Raw genomic sequence first — 21,697 nt, forward strand, 5'->3', positions numbered from 1 at the left:
TGATATTTTTCTTTTGTGCAGTATATATATGATTTTCTCCAGACTTCTCCGAACTCTGCTCGCTCATTCTTCCTCGAGGTGCCAACTTCCACCAAGAAACAAACAATGGCGCCTGCTTCACCGAAGAATCTCTCTGCCGCCGCCGCCGCCGCCGCCGTCCTCCTCCTAATACTCGTCATCCTGGCCACCGGCGGTACGTACTTTTGATTAATCTTTTGGCTAATTATTAACGGCGATGTTTGCATACATGTTCATGCTGCCCGCATTCCTGCAGAGGCGGCGTCCGCTGCGGAACAAACGTGCAGGCACCTGAGCGGCAGTTATAAAGGGATCTGCGTTTTCAACCCCAGCTGCTACTTCGCATGCACAGACGAGAGCGCGGGAAACATAGACGGGGCATGTCACATCTTGCGATGCTGGTGCTATACCAGATGCCCCTCTGAGATTGTCGCTGCTGCTAGCGCTCCTATGATCCAGCCGTAAGCCCGTAACACACTGATCCCTGCCTAGCTTTCCTTAAAGAAAGGTTGATCCCTTCCGGTCCCTCATGTAATAGCATGCTGCTAATGCTGCCGGTAGCTTATCTGTGTTGCGACATAATAAATGTGCTGGACTTGTGGATCAAAACAAATTGGTATTTTTATCTTGAGAACATACTATTTGTCCCACCGGCTTGTTCTTGATGACGACCTCCCGTTCGCCGCGCCTGAGTGGTTGATTGCTTAGCATAGTTTGATAGCAATAGTTAAAGATGAGTTCCGATAGCAACTCCTTGCAAAGTCAGCCTTCCAGATTCTACACAGTGCCGCTGTCTCTCGAAGACATAGCGCAGCACCATCGCCGGTCCTAATTGGCGGCGCGCAGCCACAGAAGAAGAGTATACTGCGTTGTTGTCCAAGAAAACGTGGGACCTTCACTACTACAATCCCACATCCATGCCTCAGACTAGTTAGAACCCTCCGGTAGAAGCTCCTTTAGTCTCCGCGCATGCGCTTCTCTCAGTCTCTCGAGAAAAGGCAAACATCATTTCTAACGCCACATTTGTCTGCACTTGCTGCATTCCCATGCTTTGAATCTGTGACCTGTTGCTTCGTGAGTAACTACACTATACCATCAATAGTGACTAAATGAGTGATGTAATCCTTTTATATTAACCTTTCCAAATATTTATAAAATTCTAGAGGCCACAACTTTAATCCAATTAAGTTGCTACCTTTTGTGGTTGTTCCTTGCACGCTCTTGCTTCCACGAAAAATAACAAAAAAATAATATAAAAAGAAAAAATTGGCGTACGAAAATTGATTTATAAGTCATGAAAATTTATTTAATTCATAAAAAATAGCAAAACATTTCAAAAAACTCCTAAACTCCTCCATGGCAACTTATATGTAGTATAAAACATATAAGAAATATTTCCATCTGATATGAGCAAAAATAATGTTTTAGGGTGTACAAATTTCATAGTTTGCCTTGATGTATGAAAGAGTGCAAGAGATTTATGTGTTTGTGAATAATGTATAGTCTAATTTTCTTGAAATGCGTTAGATTTTTTATATTAAAAAAGAAGGTTATACACCAATAAAAGGATTCCATGACAACTTTTATAATTTTCGGACAACTTTTAGATATTATTATTATTATTACAAGTAAAGGAGTAAATTAAAGTGTGAATTATCCATAGCAAACCTATTAATTTTAAGGATATAATACTATCCTTATATATTATTTTTCTAGTATTTGTTAAGAACTATTTGAGATACATGTAGATCAAATTAGAATTACTCAGAATAAGTACACCTAGAAATTCATTTGATAGTTAGAAAATAGCAAACCATTTCAAAGAAAATCCAAAACTCCTCCATGTCAACATATATGTAGTATAAGACATGTAAAAAATATGTCCATGTATTATGAGGAAAAATAACGTTTTAGGCTGTGCAAACAAACGGGTGTTGCACTTCTTTAATATTAAACATTTCAAATCTTCATGATTTTCTAGAGACCATAGCTTAGATCCAATTGGGCTGAAATTTCTTTTATTGTCCCTTATGTGCTCCTAGTCTAAGAAACAATATCTGAAAAATAAAATAAAAATAAAAAAATTGATGTGCACTATAGCTTAGAACCTGTGAAAATGGATTTTCACAGGTGGTTTGTGACTGGAACCAGCTGTGAAAATGCAGTTGATTTTCACAGCCAGGTCTAGCCACAAACCGGATGTGAAAATGATTTTCACAGCCGGTTTACTTACAACTCGGCTGTGAAAATGTAACAGTGCCACTTTTTGAAAACTGGCTATGAAAACGCTGACTAGAAAAATCAATTTTGTAGTAGTGTGTAGTCGACGCTGCTGAGGATGGCAACCAGACCAGCGGGCATGGAGAGGCCGGCCAGCGGCCAGGAACTGGTGGAGGAGAGACGGGAAAGAGTGGATGAGAGTAGGGCACTGGTGGAGGAGAGTAGGGCGTGGGCAGCAGGAGCGCTCACATTTATAAACAATTATATTGATCCTGTTTCCAAACAAGAACCAAAGCTTCTAATTAGTACCTGTCGCTGCAGCCGGGATTAGAGACGGAGGCCTTTCGTTTGGCTGGGAAACCGGACAAAGGTTCCCCAATCGGGATTAAAGAGAAGTTTTGTAATATATATTACTTGCTTCACTGCTGACGCAATGAGGAAACACTAAGATGACCTCAGCAGAGTCTCTCGTGGTAAAGTAGCATCTACTGAGATCTAGATTAAATCACACTATATCAGCATGTTGCCTCATTACAACATCACATACGTGTACTTCAGCTCGCGCGAGGCTAGGGCAGCGGCAAACTTCGGGAGACTACCAGTTCTGGCTGCTGTAACATCCCGGGTTTTTCCCATGTTTCTCATGTTGGGAAGCTAACATGAAGATTGGGAGCTATAGAGGTGGGGTATAGAAGGCCTTCATCAAGAGTGGTGGAACAACAAATTGGAGGCACCAAAGATTTGGATCTAAACCTTCACAATATTGAGGATGAATCCCTCTTGCTCTCTTGCAAGATCTCCTTTCCAATCACCTTCTTCTCCCTCTCTTCTCTCTTCTCCTTGTGGAGGCTCTATTTTGAAATTTTCGTGGGTCTCTCTCTCCATGTTTCCATAGGCTTCTTCCTTATCCTGGAAGGCTGCACACATTGTGCTAAATATACCAAAGTTGGTCCATACCTTAGGCTATCTCCCTTACATGTGGGGCTGCTCACTAGGAGCTTAGTTACTCTCCTCACTGCTCATATTATGAGGAGGATTTCCCAACACTAAACACTCTCTCCACTGTTCTTAGCACAGATGGAAAAAAAATCAGCAAAAGCCCCTTCGATCACATCTCTGTAAGGGCAACCACTCAAAGGATAGTAGGAGACAAACTCAGCCCAGAACAAGTATAGCACGATGACTAGGTGGTGGCCAGAGCAACAAAGCCAAACAACTAGCTCACGCAAACAAAACTGAGCACTAGTACTGACAATTGAAAGGAACAGGGGACCAAATCATGACCATCCAAGCAAGACATTCAAACAATGTTTGGATACAAAGAAACAATGTTTGGAACATACATATTTTTGAGAATGATGCGACAGTAACAGATAAATTAAAGCGGAAGACCGAGTCTTTGACCTTGCTTATATTACTTTAGAAAACAAGGCGAACTATAGGGGCACTTAATAAAAAGCATGGCCCGAGCGACGATGACTCTGTTCTTGTAGGTTGTGCCTCTGATTGAAGAGACCACACTGACTCTGCAATGGAGAACACAATAACGTGATGTAGTCACTGTGCCTCTCTGATGATCCAGTCGGCCACGAGGTTGACAGGCGGGCATGGCCGCAGTTCATGCAGATGGTAGAGGCCTTTGACATCAAGAGAGCTGCGGCCCACTTGGACTTTCCCTATGGTCACCGGATGAGCTTCTCGAAGAACATCGCGCTTTGGTAAAATATCGATGTCAATCTGGCGAGCAAGCCTGTGAATCTGAAGCTCCTTCACATCCGTGCCCTCGAGGATAATAGCAAACTGGTCTTGCCGAAGCTGATCCTCCAGCTGACTAGTTAATTCAGTCATAAGTTGGCTCACAGAGACCAGGTTGGCGGGCAGACCTGGAACATGCAGGACGTTCTGGATTGTCACCCCGTAGGCCCCGGTAATGTTCCCGATGCCAGCAACCGGAAGGAGCCTGTCGTTCGCGACGTGGACGTCCCGGATAATGTGCGCGGGGAACCTGGTGTCTGTGCTTTCTATGTTGGTCTCTCGGTCACGGTCCAGGAGTGTTCCGTCTGGAACCATGTGGTGAGTCGCGCCGCTGTCCAGAATGAAGACACTTGGGTCGTATGGATCTTCAGCAGCAGCATAATAGGCCATGCCGACATGGATCGGCAACTCTCTTGGATCATCCGGCCTCCTGCAAGAGTATACGTACGTATACAGTGGTAGATATACTACGTGCATGCATGCGTGGATAGCATCAGGCAATTACATCTCATTTAACTCACATTTTACGTACCTGTTCAAGCGTGGGAGCCCAAACCGGTCTAGCACACGCTGCATCGCGGCCCCCCCTTGCTTTGCTTGAGATGCTGCTGCTTCATCATCCAACGGCAACTCCTGCTGTGATCCCTCTTGATCACACGTTTCTTCCAGCTTCGGCTGCTGTAGTCCTGTGGGCAAGGTTGCATCGGCGTCCTGCATGCATTCAAGTGATACCTTATTGTATTGATTGCGGCGGATCGATCGACCGATCGATCCTAGCTAAGGATTAAATCAAATCGATCATCAATACCGCGTACCTGGCCGATGATCAGATATTGCAACACGTATCTGCCGTCGCGTAAGACAGCCAGGCCAGCAATCTCTCCACTCTCTAACTCCAGCGTGCAATGGTCCGGCCCAAAGTTGGCAGACATGTTATGATCATTAGAGAGCTTGCACACGGAGATGATGTTCAATACTCGGCCGATGTCCGGAACATAGCGCACATCCGGGATATTGAATTTCTCCGTCTGTACCGACCCGCTCCCACGAATAGGAAAGGGCATTCCAACCAACCCAGTCATAAACTCGACAGGATTCTCCACAAGCTGGAATTCGTGCAGCAAATCTCTGTCCGAGGTAAAGTGGAAGGAGGTGCCCGAGTCCAGAACCCACTCGTCGGAACCCATGGTGAAGTGCAGTCCAATGGAAGATCTTGACTTCTGAAATTAACCGAAGGATGATGCATTATTGTCGCTCCACAGCTAAAATTCTAGTGCTTTATTGCTTGCTTCTTTGTTCAGGCCCGGATTTTTCTCTGTCCGATGGATACGTACGTGCAGCTAAATAATAATGTAGCACATCAATTTGCTGTATCAGTAAATAAGATCCTAGTCATCGTCAGTCTAGGCCTTCTTATCTTACCATTACTAATTGGATGCTTATTTTAAAATCTTCACGTTAATCATGATGAGACAGGCGTACTAGAAAAAAAGATAAATCTACAAATTTCTCATAAAAATAATAAATATCCGGGTGCCAATCCAATAGACGACTGCAATCATCATAGCCACTGGATCTATTGTGTCTCCTAAAAAGAATAACCACACATGCCACACTGAAAATTAACCTAAAACAACCCCGTTCTTCATCTAAATTACATACATATTCCATAATAAAAAATAACATAGAGTAACTCACTAAATTTGCATCTAAAATACTCACATATCCATTATAAACAAAATATATGGTAAATAGCTAAAGTTGCATCTAATTTAACTCCAAACATCATTATAAAAAGAGTACTACAAAGTACACCGGTATATACTAAATTACTTATTTCTTCCTTTGATATTTTACTAACATAAGTTATATATGCATGGCATGTATAGCCATGTAGACAAAATGTGTGAGGACCAATGGTGGTCACTCTTGGATGATGAGTGATTGAGAACCGTTGAGTGGGCTGATGTGTCTCTTGGCTCGTGATGTGCAGGTGCAGCATGCGACATGGCGGCCGACGGCGCGGTGAAGATTAGGCGAAAGGTTCATGCCGATGCACCAAGGGCGGTGAAGGGTGAATATGAGTAGGCTTCGACCAAGGGGCCCGAGGAGTCCAGTCGAAGTCACATGCAATCCGCATGGTGCCAGGAAGAGCAAGAGTACATGACAAGATGGAGATGGCGTCGTTCGAGTTAAGTGGGACGGAGGCGTCAAAGGCTTGCAGGAGGCCAGACACACGTCAACATCGAGGAGGTCGCGTGGCGGCCAAGGAGCCATGGACAGTTTACGTGGTTTGGGCCTCAAAACCACCATCCAGGTAGGTTAGCCGATTTGGGCCTCAAAACTAGGGGGTGCCTTTAGTGCGGCTTGATGGCGGGATGGAGGGCACATGGAGCCATCACAAAGCTTGTGTTGAGGCGAAGCTAAATCCTAGAGGCGGCACGTCCGTTCGATGCATCTGTAAAAAGTTGGACCATCTTGCCCCTCTGCGGGTGTGTATCTTATTTTCTGTAGCAGGGGTAATTTAGCCTTTAGCCAACCAGTACATGTAGTGGGGATGGCTTGTTGGAACCTATCTCTTGGAACCCGAACTTCATTTCCCATGTCTTAGAGAGAGAGGAAGAGAGAAGAGAGAGATCTACGTTTACTCAGCGTAGGCGCTTGGCAGTGGCCTAGCGCCTAGCCCTTTCTTGAACCTTTGTTAAGAATTACTTTTAGCTGCCAAATTTTTTTCGCCTTTTAAAGATTTTGAATACCTTTACCCTGGGCCCGCCCCTACCGATGTATCGGCCTAGGCTGGATTCCATCTCGCCTCTCGCCGCCCTGCTCATTACGGCATGCTACTCGGCTTCTCTCTGCTCGCCGTCCTGTGGATGCCCGCCGCTACTCGAGGCATGGATCCCGCAGCGAGGCCCTTTGCCGACGGCGCTGCCGGCGAGTCCACCCGCACGGACCCTAGGGAGACGCTAGCGCCGCCGCCACAGCGTGGCCCCTTTTGTAGCGGGCGAGTCCACCCTAGGGGTGCTCAGTGAGGAAGCCCGCACGTACTGCTTCCCACGGCAAACCACCCACCGTCTGCTCCTTTTAGATGGCCTGGCCAACATTGCCGCTGCCACACATGGATGTCGTGGCCTTGCTCAGTTGCTCACCGTGAGTGCTTGTGCCGGATTTGGGCTGGAGAAAGAGAGAAGAGAGGGAAGAGATGAACAAAAAATTCCTTATGAGTCCCATTCGAAGAAACCATCCGTTAGAGTTCGGAGTTTCTAAGATGGTGTCTTGCTGATTTGACAGTATGAACTACTTATAGACATCAATTCTCGCCTGCAACTGCGAGAAAAGTTGTATACCCTGTGGAATACACTTAGGCCCCCAAAGCTCCCTCGCCGGAATCCTAGGCAGCTGGCCATGCTTAGCAGCACGATCTACTCCCAAGTTCCATATCGTGCCCTTGTGACCCAAAGGAGAAATAAAAGAAGAGGAAAAGGAAACACGAAAAAGCTGAGGCACTTACAGGCAGATTTCACGTCAAAAGAAGATAGTAGCTAAGATTTACCAGGGACTGCTGCTGAAGTTGGATACTAATTTTGAGGCCTCCGGAGGCAGGGGAGCTTCTACTAGAAAAACAGGCCCCGGTACAAGGAGGCTAGTGTGGGAGATGTTAGGTTGATCTCCAAAACCCCCTCAGAGTCCTAACGGATCCGAGAGGGCCTTGCCCTCACGCGCCCTGATCGGGGGCGTACCAGCACGATCTAGCTGGTGGGCCCCCATCGCACTGCGCCATATAAAAGGAGGTGGGGGCCAGCGGCACACGGCACGAGATTCACCGGCGCCGCAGCCACCCCACCGACACAACCCTAACCCTAGCTGATCTAGAGGAGAGGCGCAGCAGCGGCGGGAAGCTCCTCCGGCCATCTCCCTCGACCTCGAGCTCGCGGACTCATCCACACCGCCGGCCACCGCGACCTTGTACGCCTACGGCCGGACCGCCCCGAGCCCCGCGCTGCACCACCATGGCGGGCACGTCTGCGTCAGCTGCTGGACTAGGGCACGAGGGTATGCCGTGCTCCTCTCCTCTCTCTAACCCTCTGCATTACCCGATTAAGCCATTGCACAGAGATTTTCCTAATCTAATCACGCGGTAGCAGATCCTATAATCTAACAATGGTATCAGTTGCCTAATCTGATTGGAGGAATACAGAGCGAATAACCCATCGAAACCCAAAGAGATTAAGAGGAACAGAACCCTTGAAAAGATCCCAGAAACAATCCCGAACAGAACCAAAGAAACCCTAACCCTAGATCAAACACAGAGAAGGGGCGGCGGCCAAGGATGAACTTACCCGTCATTCCTGTTTGCGCCGCCCACCGTCGGCGTGCACGGGATGCCGGTGCGCCGACCGGATCCCGCGAGGCTTTGGGCCCCGCGCGGACAGTGCACGTGCGAGCTGCTCCGGGCTGCTCGCCGCGCCACAGATCTGGGCACCACGGTGAAGCCCCTCGACGGCCGCGCGCTCACCTTGCGGTGGACGCGCACGCCGGCAAGGGGGCTCGCCGTGGCGCCACTCCGCCGGTCGCCTCGCTCTCGCTCGGGTGAGTGGAGAAGAAGGAGGCGTCGGGGAGAGAGAGCGAATGATCTAGGGTTTCGGGGGAGGGGCTGCGCCGTGTGTTTTTGATCCACCGAAAACCACGCGCGTCCGTTGATCTCGATCCAACGGCAGCCATCGTCCCGCGCGTGTGTGGGCTTCTTTAGGCCCAGGCGGGGAAGGGAAAGCGCGGCCCGGGCCCAGGTTTTCTCGCCCGGACGCGCGAGCGCCTGCGCGGCTGTGCGCGAGGGAAGGCGGGCCGGGCCTTAGCAGGCCCCGCGCGCGCACGGGCTGCTGTTGCCGCTGGGCCGCCGCGCGGGGAATGGGCCGGCTGGGCTGGTTGAAAAAGAAAGAGCTGTGCATCATTTTTCAATTTCCAGAATCACTTTTCCAATAGAATTTGATTGAATTTGATACATTTCAAATTCAAACTTGAATGAACTTTGATGCAATGTTTATAAAAGATAAATTTCGACATATTTTGATAGAATTACAGTTTTTCCGCTGCAAAGATTACATAGTTTCATGTGCTTTAATGGTTACTCGTCTTGAAACTTAAATTTGAACCAACGGAATAATTTAAATTCTTCAAGGCAAATAGATATTTTTCTGAGTCGTAATATTGTTATCCTTTTGACCAACGTTAACAAGTGACAATATTGCAACTTTTACTGAATTACCTTTTATAGATATTTTTCATGTATTATTTCTATTTATGCCCAACGGTATTCTAGATTTAATACAAACAGAGTTTATGCCTCAATTTTAATAGATAATTTTTATGTATTGATTCTAATTCTGCCCAACGGAGTTTTAGTTTTAATACACAAGGATATTGCATATTTTAATTTATGACCAACGTCGTATTTATACATATGCAATAATTTTATTTGACTTTAATTTAATGTTTTCACCACTCATGGATGTTTTTCAGGAGGAGTATCAATGATGTTTTCCATCAACGATATTCCAATATTAAAGGGAGATAATTACAATGAATGGTACAGAAAGCTGGATCTCTATTTCATCATGGGTGAATTGGATTGGGTCCTAGCTACACCGACTCCTACAGAGCCTGTGCTCCCTGAAAGAGAGGACACAGACACAGATGCTTCTTGGAAGCAAACAGAGCTTGCTTATAAGAAAGAAAGAGCAGAATATGAGAGGCTGTATGCAAAATGGCTCCCTGCCAACAAGAAATGTTTGGCAGTGGTAAAGAATACGATTGAGCCTGCAATTATGGGCTCAATCCCAGATTGTGCCACCGTCATAGAGTATCTTGAAAAATTAAAAAACCAGTATACTGGTTCTTCAAAGACTTATGCGACCCAGTTGATCAAACAACTGGTTTCAGAAAGATACACTGGCGGTGGTATAAGGGAACACATTCATCGCATGGTCAACCAGAATAACAAGCTAAAATCATTGGACCTTGCCTTCAAGGAGGATCACATTGTCCATCTGGTTTTTGCTTCGTTACCAAAAGAGTTTGACACGTTTGTTGTCAATTACAACACCCAACCACATACTTGGGACATTGAAAAGACCATTGCGATGTGTGTTCAAGAGGAGGAAAGGATAAGATCCACCACTGGCGGATCTTTAAACTATGTAAACAAGAAGAAAAATACCAATTTCAAGGGTAATTTTTCGTCCTCCTCTAAAGGTAAAAGCTCTCAACAACACAGACCGCAGCAGGGACAGGCTCTAGTAGATAAAGATCAGTGTCTCTACTGCAAAGAGAGGGGTCACTACAAGAAGAACTGTCACAAATACTTAAAGATGATCATGGAAAAGAGAGGTGAGAATGTTATTTCGTTTGTAAATGAATCCTTGTATATAGAATATTCAAAATCTACTTGGTGGATTGATTCAGGAGCAACTGTTCATGTTGCAAATTCTTTACAGGGATTCCATTCGACGAGAACCACTCAAAGAAGCGAAAAGCAAGTTAGAGTGGCAAATGGAGATCAGGCAGACGTTGAAGCAGTAGGAGACATTCATTTGGAACTCGACACTGGCTTCATTATTGTACTTAGAGATGTTTTATTTGTTCCTTCTTTACACAGAAACTTAATTAGTGTGTCTCGCCTGGACACAGATGGTTATTTTTGTCTATTTGGAGATGGGAAATGCTTGATCGAATGTAATGATACAGTAATTTCCACTGCATTCAGAAAGAATGATCTTTATTTGATATCGTTACGCGAAAGTGTTAATTCCGTATGCGATCACAGTGCGAATGTATCCTCATCTACACTCGCAAATAGAAAACGTAAGAAAACTCAAGATACGTCGTCGAAATTATGGCACTGTCGTTTAGGCCATATTTCGAGGGGGAGAATAGAAAGATTAATTAAAAACGAAATTCTTCCTCCATTAGAGTTCTCTGACTTAGAGCAATGCATTGAATGCATAAAATGAAAATTCGTAAAGAAAATAAAGAAAAATGCTAAGAGGAGCACAGGTGTATTAGAAATAATTCACACAGATATCTGTGGTCCGTTTAATGTAAAGAGTGTGGATGGTTATGACTCGTTCATAACATTCAAAGACGATTATTCCCGTTATGGATACATTTATCCAATTAAAGAAAGATCGGAGGCTTTGGATAAGTTTAAAATATTCAAGGCCGAAGTAGAAAATCAACACGATTTAAAGATTAAAATTGTAAGATCCGATCGTGTAGGGGAATACTACGGTCGACATACCCAATATGGCCAAGTTCCAGGACCTTTTGCGAAGTTCCTGATGGAACCAGGCATAGTAGCCCAGTACTCGATGCCGGGCGAGCCTCAACAGAACGGAGTGGCTGAAAGACGCAATCGCACCCTAATGGACATGGTGCGAAGCATGGTCAGTTACTCTACGTTGCCAGTGAGTTTATGGATGGAGGCACTAAAAACCGCCATTCACATTCTCAACAGAGTTCCAAGTAAATCGGTGCCGAAAACGCCGTACGAAATGTGGACAGGAAGAGTGCCCTCACTGAATCACCTGTGGGTGTGGGGGAGTCCTGCTGAGGCAAAAGTATTTAACCCGACCATTGCAAAACTAGATTCCAGAACGGTATCTTGCCATTTTATTGGCTATCCAGAAAGGTCAAAGGGTTTTCGTTTCTACTGCCCAGACAGATCCACGAAATTTGTAGAAACAAGACATGCAGTTTTCCTTGAGGATCAAATGATCCGAGGGAGCGGCACAGCAAGGAAAATTGATCTTGAGGAGAAGCGGGTGTATACACCCAATCCCGTGATTCAGGAATCCTTTTTCCCACTGCCCGCTGTGTCTGCACCGCCAGTGCAAGTCACTCCGATGCCGACACCTGTGTTGGCTCCTTCTGTGGTGACGATGAATGAGGAAGAGGAACCCATTCATCAGGCTCCTGACGAGCCAATTGCCGCACAAGAAGAGGAGCACCAGCAGCCCCAAATAGATGAGGCACCGCAGGCTCAGGCACACGGGAGACCTCAAAGAATAAGGAAGCGCGCTATTTCTATCGACTATGAAGTCTATAATAGCGAAGAAATTCAAATGGAAGATGATCCCACTTCATTTGAAGAAGCCATGAGAAGTGAACATTCGTCGAAATGGCTTGACGCTATGGAAGACGAAATAAAATCAATGAGTACCAACAAAGTGTGGGACCTAGAGGAGATTCCTAAAGGAGCCAAAACAGTAGGCTGCAAATGAGTTTACAAAACCAAATATGACTCTCAAGGGAATATAGATAAATTTAAAGCACGACTCGTGGCTAAAGGATACACACAAAGAGAAGGAATTGATTACAACGAGACGTTTTCCGCAGTCTCTTGTAAAGATTCTTTCAGAATCATAATGGCTCTTGTAGCTCATTACGATCTAGAATTACATCAGATGGATGTGAAGACAGCATTCCTTAACGGGGACTTAGATGAAACCGTCTACATGGCACAGCCGAAAGGTTTTGTCGTGGAAGGCAAAGAAAAATTGGGATGCCATCTGAGGAAATCGATTTATGGGCTAAAACAAGTTTCAAGACAGTGGTACTTCAAGTTCGATAAGACAATAAAAGAATTCGGGTTTAAAGAAAATGTCGAGGACAATTGCGTTTACGCAAAGTTCAAGAATGGAAAGTACGTCTTCCTAATCCTGTATGTGGACGACATTCTACTGGCAAGTAGTGATGTCAGTCTGCTACTGGAAACGAAAAAGTTTTTGTCCTCGCATTTCGAGATGAAAGACGTCGGTGAAGCAAGATTCGTCCTAGGAATCGAGATTCACCGAGACAAATTGAAAGGGGTGTTAGGACTGTCGCAAAAGACATATATAGAAAAGGTCCTAAAGAAATTCAACATGCACAAATGCAGTGCCTCACCTGCACCTATAGTTAAGGGCGACAGATATGGGGAATTTCAATGCCCCAAGTCTCAGTACGAGATCGATCAAATGAAAACGGTACCATATGCTTCTGCTGTGGGAAGCTTACAGTATGCACAAGTGTGCACACGCCCTGATATAGCTTACGTTACCGGGTTGCTTGGCAGATTCCAGAGTAATCCAGGACCAGAACACTGGAAATTGGTAAAGAAGGTTCTGCGCTATTTGTAAGGAACAAAAGGCCTCATATTAACGTACAGGAAAATAGAATCTCTGCGTATCGTAGGATACTCAGATTCCGATTACGCAGGAGATGACAGAAAATCCACGTCAGGATATGTGTTCACCCTATCCGGGGGAGCAATATCGTGGAAAAGTTGCAAACAAACCGTCACTACATCGTCCACAATGTATGCCGAGTTTGTTGCGTGTTATGGGGCTACAGGGCAGGTGAACTGGCTAAATAAGTTCGTACCCGGTCTGAGAATGGTTGATGATATATCTAAACCATTACAGTTGTACTGCGATAACGAGCCCGCAGTAATGTATGCTCACAACAACAAGACAAGTGGTGCTGCCAAACACATAGATATAAAGTATTATGTTGTGAAAGATAAAGTCCGAAATCAGATTATAAATCTTGAGCATATAAGCACAGTGAAGATGCTTGCGGATCCGCTAACGAAAGGCTTACCACCCAACGTGTTCAAGGAACACGTAGCCGGCATGGGGCTAAGGGATAGCCTGTGATTTTCGGACTACAGGGGCCCAAAAGGTTAAAGAATCGCTTTCTGAATAGAGGAGTATATTGTAGCTGTTGAATCTATCAGCGATTGACCGTGACGATAAAGCATGCTCTATGTACAAATCCATGAAGAAGCGAGAAAAGTAAAGGAAAGAAAAATACAAAGTGAGATCAAGGGGGAGACTGTTAGGTTGATCTCCAAAACCCCCTCGGAGTCCTAACGGATCCGAGAGAGCCTTGCCCTCACGCGCCCTGATCGGGGGCGTACCAGCATGATCTAGCTGGTGGGCCCCCGTCGCACTGCGCCATATAAAAGGAGGTGGGGGCCAGCGGCACACGGCACGAGATTCACCGGCGCCGCAGCCACCCCACCGACACAACCCTAACCCTAGCCGATCTAGAGGAGAGGCGCAGCAGCGGCGGGAAGCTCCTCCGGCCATCTCCCTCGACCTCGAGCTCGCGGACTCATCCACACCGCCGGCCACCGCGACCTTGTACGCCTACGGCCGGACCGCCCCGAGCCCCGCGCTGCACCACCATGGCGGGCACGTCTGCGTCAGCTGCTGGACTAGGGCACGAGGGTATGCCGTGCTCCTCTCCTCTCTCTAACCCTCTGCATTACCCGATTAAGCCATTGCACAGAGATTTTCCTAATCTAATCACGCGGTAGCAGATCCTATAATCTAACATGAGATGCTTTGCTCCAATATCTTTATACTAGGATTATGAAATGATGTAAATAAATCCAATTAGAATAAAATTACATTTCTATCTAGCCTAGTACTAACGTGGAAACTACTTTTTTTTGTCTACGATTTAAAATGAAAATTGATGAACCATTTTAAGTGCCTTGGTCGAGCGGCTCCTGGTGAAGCTATACCAAATCGTGCCAGTCAAAACAGCTCCGTCGACGAAGCCGGCGTGAAGCCCCTTCCCAAATTTCCCCTCGAGTTCATAAAAATTACACCCAAATTCCATCCTACAGCAGCACTAACCTTGATGGGTGCCGGAGTGCCGTCCCCGCAGCGCCGACGCCGGCGATCACGTCTCACCGGAGCAGATCCGCGTGGAAACCCTCCGCTGCAGTGGCTTTGAATCACCAGGCCTGGTGCGGCAGCACAGGGCCGAGTAATTCACAGGTCTCGGCGAAGGCCGTCCGCTCAGCAGCTTCTCGTCGTCCGCCGGTCGAGCAGGAGGCAAATCTGGTAAGGTGCAGGGAGCGGAGAGAGATCAGGTTCTGCAGGTCTGGAGACAATAAAAGGCAGAAAAAGTAGCTCACTGATATGCAGCACACGGTATAACTATAGCACTTTCAGAAGTACAGAGGATAAGAATTTCCGATATCTACACCAACAAAGGACTGCATACGTACTTCGTGCTACTTGCTTCAAGGGAGCTTTGTGGCATTGATGATTGTTTGCAAGGCAGCCTTAAATACGAGAGCCCTATGGCCGAATCACCAATTATTGGTACGGTGCTAGTTAAAGGTTACAGACCATCTTGATAAGTAAAAGAATATGCACACTGTTAAAAACACTAGCATTAGTATTGGTGATATGGCGTGGCTAGTACGGATTGCCGCAACCGGTACCACCTGGCTAGTACTAAATGAAGAACGGTTTAGTATCGGTTGCAGTAACTGGTACTAAATGCGCCATCTATTAAAAATAAAAAAATATAATGAACCTCCGAAGGCTTGCAAAAAAGCATCATCACAAGTCATGCGAATTTTTCATACGTAAATGCACTTGCGCGGCCGTGAGGATTCAAACCCACAACCTCAAGCCTCACGTGTACCTCCCTTACCATCCCACCTACACATCACATGTGACAAGTTAGAAGATGCTTTTTTTTTAAATAACCCGTGGAGGACTATACTATTTAGTAACAGGCCAAAGCACCGATTTATAATTTGGAACAGAATTATTGCTTAGCAATCTTGATTGAGGGGCAGATATTTCATTTTTTATAAGAATTTATAATATTTATCTTCCTTTTTGGTGTGTCTTGTGAAGAGTTAATGTAGAGCCTCTTGCAGTAATACTGAGATATATAGTGGAATCGCGGTGCGCTAGTCTTAGCGACAGTTTCATCAAAAGTTTCATAAGTATTAAATAAGCATTAAATAGCATGCTGCATTAGTAATTTTGATAACATGGCAAGTTTATTATGAGCACACTAGTACAGAAAATATTTGTGGCGAGACCTTCATTTTACTGTGTTGACAGTCGGTGTTGCCCAACGTCAGTACAAAATCTGGAGAGACCGGCGGCCCTAATGACCGCCACCAGAAATCTTGCCATGTCGCTCGTGACCACAAAGTCAAATGTGGAACCCACCTCTCCTAACCTTATCTCTTCTTTTCTTTCCCCTATGTCGTCATCCTTCTCTTCATTCCACTCTCTCGCTCTCCCCCTCCCCCTCCCCTACTACGAGCAGACGACGAAAAGCAGCAGAGGGCGTGGGCTCCGGCCCGGCCCTGGCCACCGGTACTCCGGCTTGACTGCGGCAGGGTTCCAACCCCAATGGCTCTCCACGGTGGCCGTAGCTCCATATAATGTTCCTTCACCTAACATTCCTCACTCCACGCATGCTTCTTATCGCGGGGCGCTAGCTCCGCCATGGCAAGCGCTTGCCATGAGCAAGGGGACTAGCATGTTGACGTTCAGTGGTGGCAGGGTAATTGGTCACCTGTTAGCAGCTATTTCCTAGTCGGATTGCCCAGCTAATAACGAGACAACAATTAGCTGGTGCCCGACTAATAAAAAAAAGGTAGCGCAGGTAAGATAAATTAGCAAAGAAAGAGACAAAAGAAAAGAAAATTGGTACTCGGAAAGCTGGAGACAAATTGATTGGGGCAAACGCTTGAATTAACAAATCCTCTTACTAATTAAGTAAAACAGGCATATAATAACCAGCCATAAAATAAATTTTCCATGCAGCGACATGGCCATGCCCAACCATAACTCTTATTTATCTATCTAAGAGCAACTCCAGCAATGATTCCTAAATTATACCCTCCAAATGCTAAATGGTGGCTGCCTTTAATTTTTAGAGGATTCTAAATTTGCTTCAACTTCAGCAATAGCCGTCAATTCTAAATTATAATAGAAGACTGCCTAAAAACCCCTAAGAATAGAGGGTGGAGGAGGGGATTTGGATGCCTCCCCAAAATAGAGGGACGAGTAGAGAGTCTGCTGGAGTGCATCTTTTTCTATTTCATCCTTTAAACTTGAGATAGGGGGCTGTTTAGAGAGTTTGCTGGAGTTACTCTGATTGATTAGATGCTACTTAAGTCCTATACTAGCTACGTAATAAACAATCAATTTAATCAGACATGTCTATCAAGTATTATTCTGCATTTCTTTATATGATGGCTTTGTTGATGTTGTTTGTTTATTTTCTGACCTAACCTGTTGGATTGTTTTAGAATGCTTGCATCTTGACAGCATGTATCTCTCTCCCAAATTCTACTTCTATATATGCATGCATATGCGAGTTAAATAAATTTTGGCTTGGTGGTTAAGTTGGACAGATACTGGGAGGTAAGGATGTACGGGAAGGTACTTTCCTATTTTGTTAAGTTACCAGAAGGTACCGGGAGGTACCTTTCCTATTTTGGTATAGGTCACAACTATGTTGGTGTCGTTTGGTACTTTTTCTATGTATCTCTTGGTACCTCTAGGTACTTTTTATGTCTCAATCATCGGATTCAGCCTGATGGACGATCCTAATTTGTTTCAACTATTGCAAAATTCCTCAAATTAAATACGTTAAGTTAGTCAAACTTAGCTATAGGAACCAAGAGCTGATGCCATGGATGAACTAATCCAGCATGCATTGCATTGCATATTCAAGCAGTACCCAGCCTTCTCGATGACATGGAGTAAGGTAGCATTCAAACCAATTGTGCGCGGGCTTCAATTTTGGATAACCTACGGATAAACATAAAAGTAAACTTGCTATGGACAGGATAGGATAAATATCATATGTCTCAAAAGAAATATTGTGCCTCACGGTCAACGAACAAAGCCATTCTCTTGGCCATCCTGAAGTGCTCTGATACAAAATTTAGATAGGTATGGTATATTCAATATTTGATAGAAGTATAATGGATGTTTGAACTCTAGATATGTGCCAGATTGCCCGTTTGTCGCAGACCGCTCCCGTTAATCTGGCTCACGCGCATGAGACCAAACCAACACACCGCTCCCATTAATCTGGCTCAAGCGTGAGACCAAACCAACACAGATCCTCACAAATCGTACTAATTTGTCGTGTAACATCTCAATTGAACCACCAACATTTTGATCGAAAACCAAATAGCAGCAAGTCTCACACGAAGGCGAGCTCAGAGGTTACAATTCTTCACAAGTTTTATATCACAGAGTTTCACATGGATAAATATTACAAACCAAATTCGAATTCTTAAAAGTTATTACATAACAGAGTTCATGGGCAAAACTGAAATAAAACAATAGTTCTAAATGACGATACAAATGACATCATATTGAAGCCCAACACATGACATCATTCACCACGGCCCTTTCCCGAAGCGGGCGGCTCAAACTCAACAGATCAACCAGGTGGCAGTGTACAAGGTCAAGTCAGAGCAGCTACTGGATCATAAGCATCATCGTCATCTTTAAGACTGAATATAGTAATACTCCGCAAAATTTACCCTACTAATGGTATATACTTAGCCAATCCTATACCTGCAAGGCTTTTGGCTGAGGAGTTTGTTTTGCCAAAAAGAAACTAAGAGTGGATCCTTACTAGGTTTTAGCATCTAAATTAATGTGAGGCTAACCATTAACTAGATTTGCAGCTACCAAATTAATCATCGTAGTTCTTCGCTCAATACAATGTGACAAGCTAAGAGATCAAGCAGCTTCATGTAACCGCGAAGGATGGACAACTCGAGTTGATTTTACCGCGAAGGATGGACAACTCGAGTTGATTTTAAACCATGCATGGATAGACGTAATCGCACTCCATGTGAGCGTCACCAACCTCATACATCAACCTTTCCCATCTCTCCCTGACGTCTGCATAGAGCCCACTCCAACCGGATGCAAAGCTCCAAACTGACCACATGCGAACCTAATCCGCAGCCACTACACCCGCCATCTCCCTACGTGTTTGAAGGAGTGGGAAAAAGTCAAACGACGGTTCCAATAGGTACATCGGTTTACCAGTTTCCATTATTTCCCGGCATAGGATTAGTATGTTCAAAAACTTGACCAACTGACCACACGCTTCAGCCTTAATCAAATTCAGCTACGCAGACGGGGCGATCAATCAACACACGAATATGGCACAAGCTCCACCCACGATCCTTATGATTACAACATAAGGTAAAGAACCTATATCTCACGAATGACAGGCAATCACTCGATATTTACTAATTAAGTCTTATTTAGCATGGCAAGGTAACGACCTACACATAATAGTAAGAGAACTTAGGTACTATACATCATGCATCTAAGATTTCAAGTAACTCCTGAAACTTAAATGCTCCGGTGCTTGCCTTCTTCACAGGGTTTAGCCTCTTCCAGATTTTGGTCCAGATCTCGTGGGGTCGGAGTAACGTCGGCTTGAAGCTGCTCACTCTCGGACACACTCTTGGACAGGGCCACCAACTCGTAGACGCCGGCAGCTAATGAGTTATCTACACGACATGCATGTGTATGAGATTCATGCATGCACAATAAGTATAAACACGGTGCTTACTATGAGTGCAGCAACTCAAACATACACATGGACAATCGTTTACCGAGTAGAAATCAACATAAGTGAATCTCATTATAAGGAAGCTGGCTGGCAGTTAGTGGGCTGGTTATAAAGGTGGTTCAGATGTGTGGTTAACCATTTTTAGATATTGAAAACTCTAATTAAGGCATTGAAAAGAGCAAAACTAGTCATTTAACTATACAAATTCAAACACAGCTATCATTAACCCTAACCGAGAGTGTTAAGCCCTAATCTGCACCATGATTTCCTGATAACTTTACCGTGAATTTGATGGAATTTACTCAGCACATAAACTAATTGAGATATTTTTGTGAACAAGAATTAAGGTGAACACATATACAGTGATATCACAGTAAAATATATTTTCCAGTAATTTATGAGTATTTTACCGCACCAGAATCTATTTATCCTAACACCCATAATATCCAAATAGGGAGATATTCACCAAAAAATCTAGGATTATTTTCTGTACTTGAAATTTTTAGGGGCACAAGTATTACCAGATTAAGATACTGCGAAGTTTTCAATATTTTCTGAGCAGAATATAATTTCTGGTGATTTAACTAACGTAAAACACCTAGAAAAAAAATACTAAATCATAAATAAATCTACACTTATTTTCTGGACCTGAGAATTTTACAGGGCACTTATATGACACATTATATCACATGGTAAATTGGCAGAAGTTTTTGCACATTATAAATATTTTATGCATTTTCTTGCTCTTTACTCATGCTTATGCTAAAACCACAGAAAACATGTACAACATATGCTGAACAGCTATGTCACTAAACTCTACTGATCACAATAGAGCTATCCCAAGTGGATTCATATTTATCGTACTCGGAATATTGACTAGGAATTTATTAATTTTATTTAGTATTTTCATTGCATAAATCAAAACTAATGTAACACCTTAGATTCCACAGTTCATGTTATACCACTGGATAGATCTACTCGAGAGGAAGCTAACAAAAGTGGTTTGCATTTTTACATTTTTATATGATTTTCTACGGATTAAACCGTTTTCAGCCTTCTATTCTATTAATTAAAGAAAAAACCGAAAAGTATTTGCAGGAAGGCTCTTAGATATATTGTTTTCTTCACAAAAGTCCCTACACATTTATGCATAACCCCCTGGAAATCTAAAACACATGGCAAAAGGGGGCTTCTTCAAGCTCGGAATGCACCCGAGCAGCCGGGACGGGCCGGGGTGTGGCTCGGGGCCCGCTACGCGGCCTGGGGCACGCGCAGCCTGCGACCAGCGGCTTGGCTGCGTGCTCACAGCGCATGGACAGCGGCGCCCGGCCAGAGGTGGGGCGGCCATCAGTCGGATGGTGCTGGGGACCAGAAGAACGTGGGGAAGGTCACCACAGGTCGGATCGCGAGGAAGATGACCGGAAGAGCGGGTCGACGGTGAGGTGCGGCTTGACGTGCAGAACGGAGATGGGCGGATGGAAAAACCTCGATTCCCAGCGAGGGAAGGTGGGGCTCGGAGCCTCGGACTCAAAGTGGCTCAAATGGGTAGGGGACAAGGTGTAGAGGCCATTTGTGCGAGGAATTGGAGGGAAATGGATTGTATGAGGCGAACTTGGAGCTCGGATTTGAGGACAACAATGGTGGACCTTCTATCGCTTGAAGAAGCATGGAAGAGATGCTGGTTTAAAGAGACATCTCGGAGGGGGAGGCCGCGCCAGCGTCGTGCGAGCTCCCTTGCCCGTTGGGCAGCGCAGCCATGGCCGGCCGCCGCGTGGCGCAGTTGGCCTAACCTGGTTGGCCATGACTAGGGCTGGATAATGAGCCAGCTCGGCTCGGCTCGGTCCGGCTCATTATATAAACGAGCTAGCTCGGCTTGGTTCAATAACAAAACGAGAAAAAGGCTGGCTCGGCTCAGCTCGATCTAGCTCGCGAGCTAGTTCGGTCAGCTCACGAGCCAGAATATTAATGTGACGGCTCATCGTCCTCCATGGCGGCTCCTAGTGGCGGCTCCCTGCTACGGCTCTGGCTATGCGCCCCCACCGCTCGGAGGGGAGTGCGAACAGAGATTGAGGCCTGAGGTCGGAGGGCAGCGGGCAAGAAAGATGGAGGGAGGTTGCAGAGGGGCCGGTGGGCGGCGAGCCGGTTACCGTCCGTGGCGCTGGTGTCCCAGGCACCCATGCGCGGGTGAGTCGAGGAAGGGGGAGGGGTGAGGTGTCGGCGTCCCAGGCTGCGCAATTCGAGGAAGGCTGACGGGCGAGGCTGACGCTCGTCCCGGGCGGCTAGG

General features: G+C 45.4%; 1 protein-coding gene across 2 annotated transcripts; it reads right to left on the reverse strand.

Moving 5' to 3' along the window:
- Positions 1–3,606: 3,606 nt before the first annotated feature.
- On the reverse strand, positions 3,607–15,072 carry LOC112903389. Of its 2 annotated transcripts, XM_025972646.1 has the most exons (5): positions 14,960–15,072; positions 14,676–14,882; positions 4,809–5,213; positions 4,526–4,704; positions 3,607–4,423 (listed from the first exon to the last, which is right to left on the reverse strand). In XM_025972646.1, the coding sequence occupies exons 3-5, from the start codon at positions 5,178–5,180 to the stop codon at positions 3,796–3,798; spliced, it is 1,179 nt and encodes a 392-aa protein (XP_025828431.1). In that variant the 5' UTR covers positions 5,181–5,213; positions 14,676–14,882; positions 14,960–15,072; the 3' UTR covers positions 3,607–3,795. The 2 variants fall into 2 exon arrangements, with proteins under 2 accessions (XP_025828431.1, XP_025828432.1); XM_025972647.1 differs by lacking the exon at positions 14,960–15,072 and having other exon boundaries at positions 14,676–14,905.
- Positions 15,073–21,697: the final 6,625 nt, after the last annotated feature.

The sequence above is a fragment of the Panicum hallii genome, chromosome 8 (genome assembly GCF_002211085.1).
Source record: "Panicum hallii strain FIL2 chromosome 8, PHallii_v3.1, whole genome shotgun sequence".
Lineage (NCBI taxonomy): Eukaryota > Viridiplantae > Streptophyta > Magnoliopsida > Poales > Poaceae > Panicum > Panicum hallii.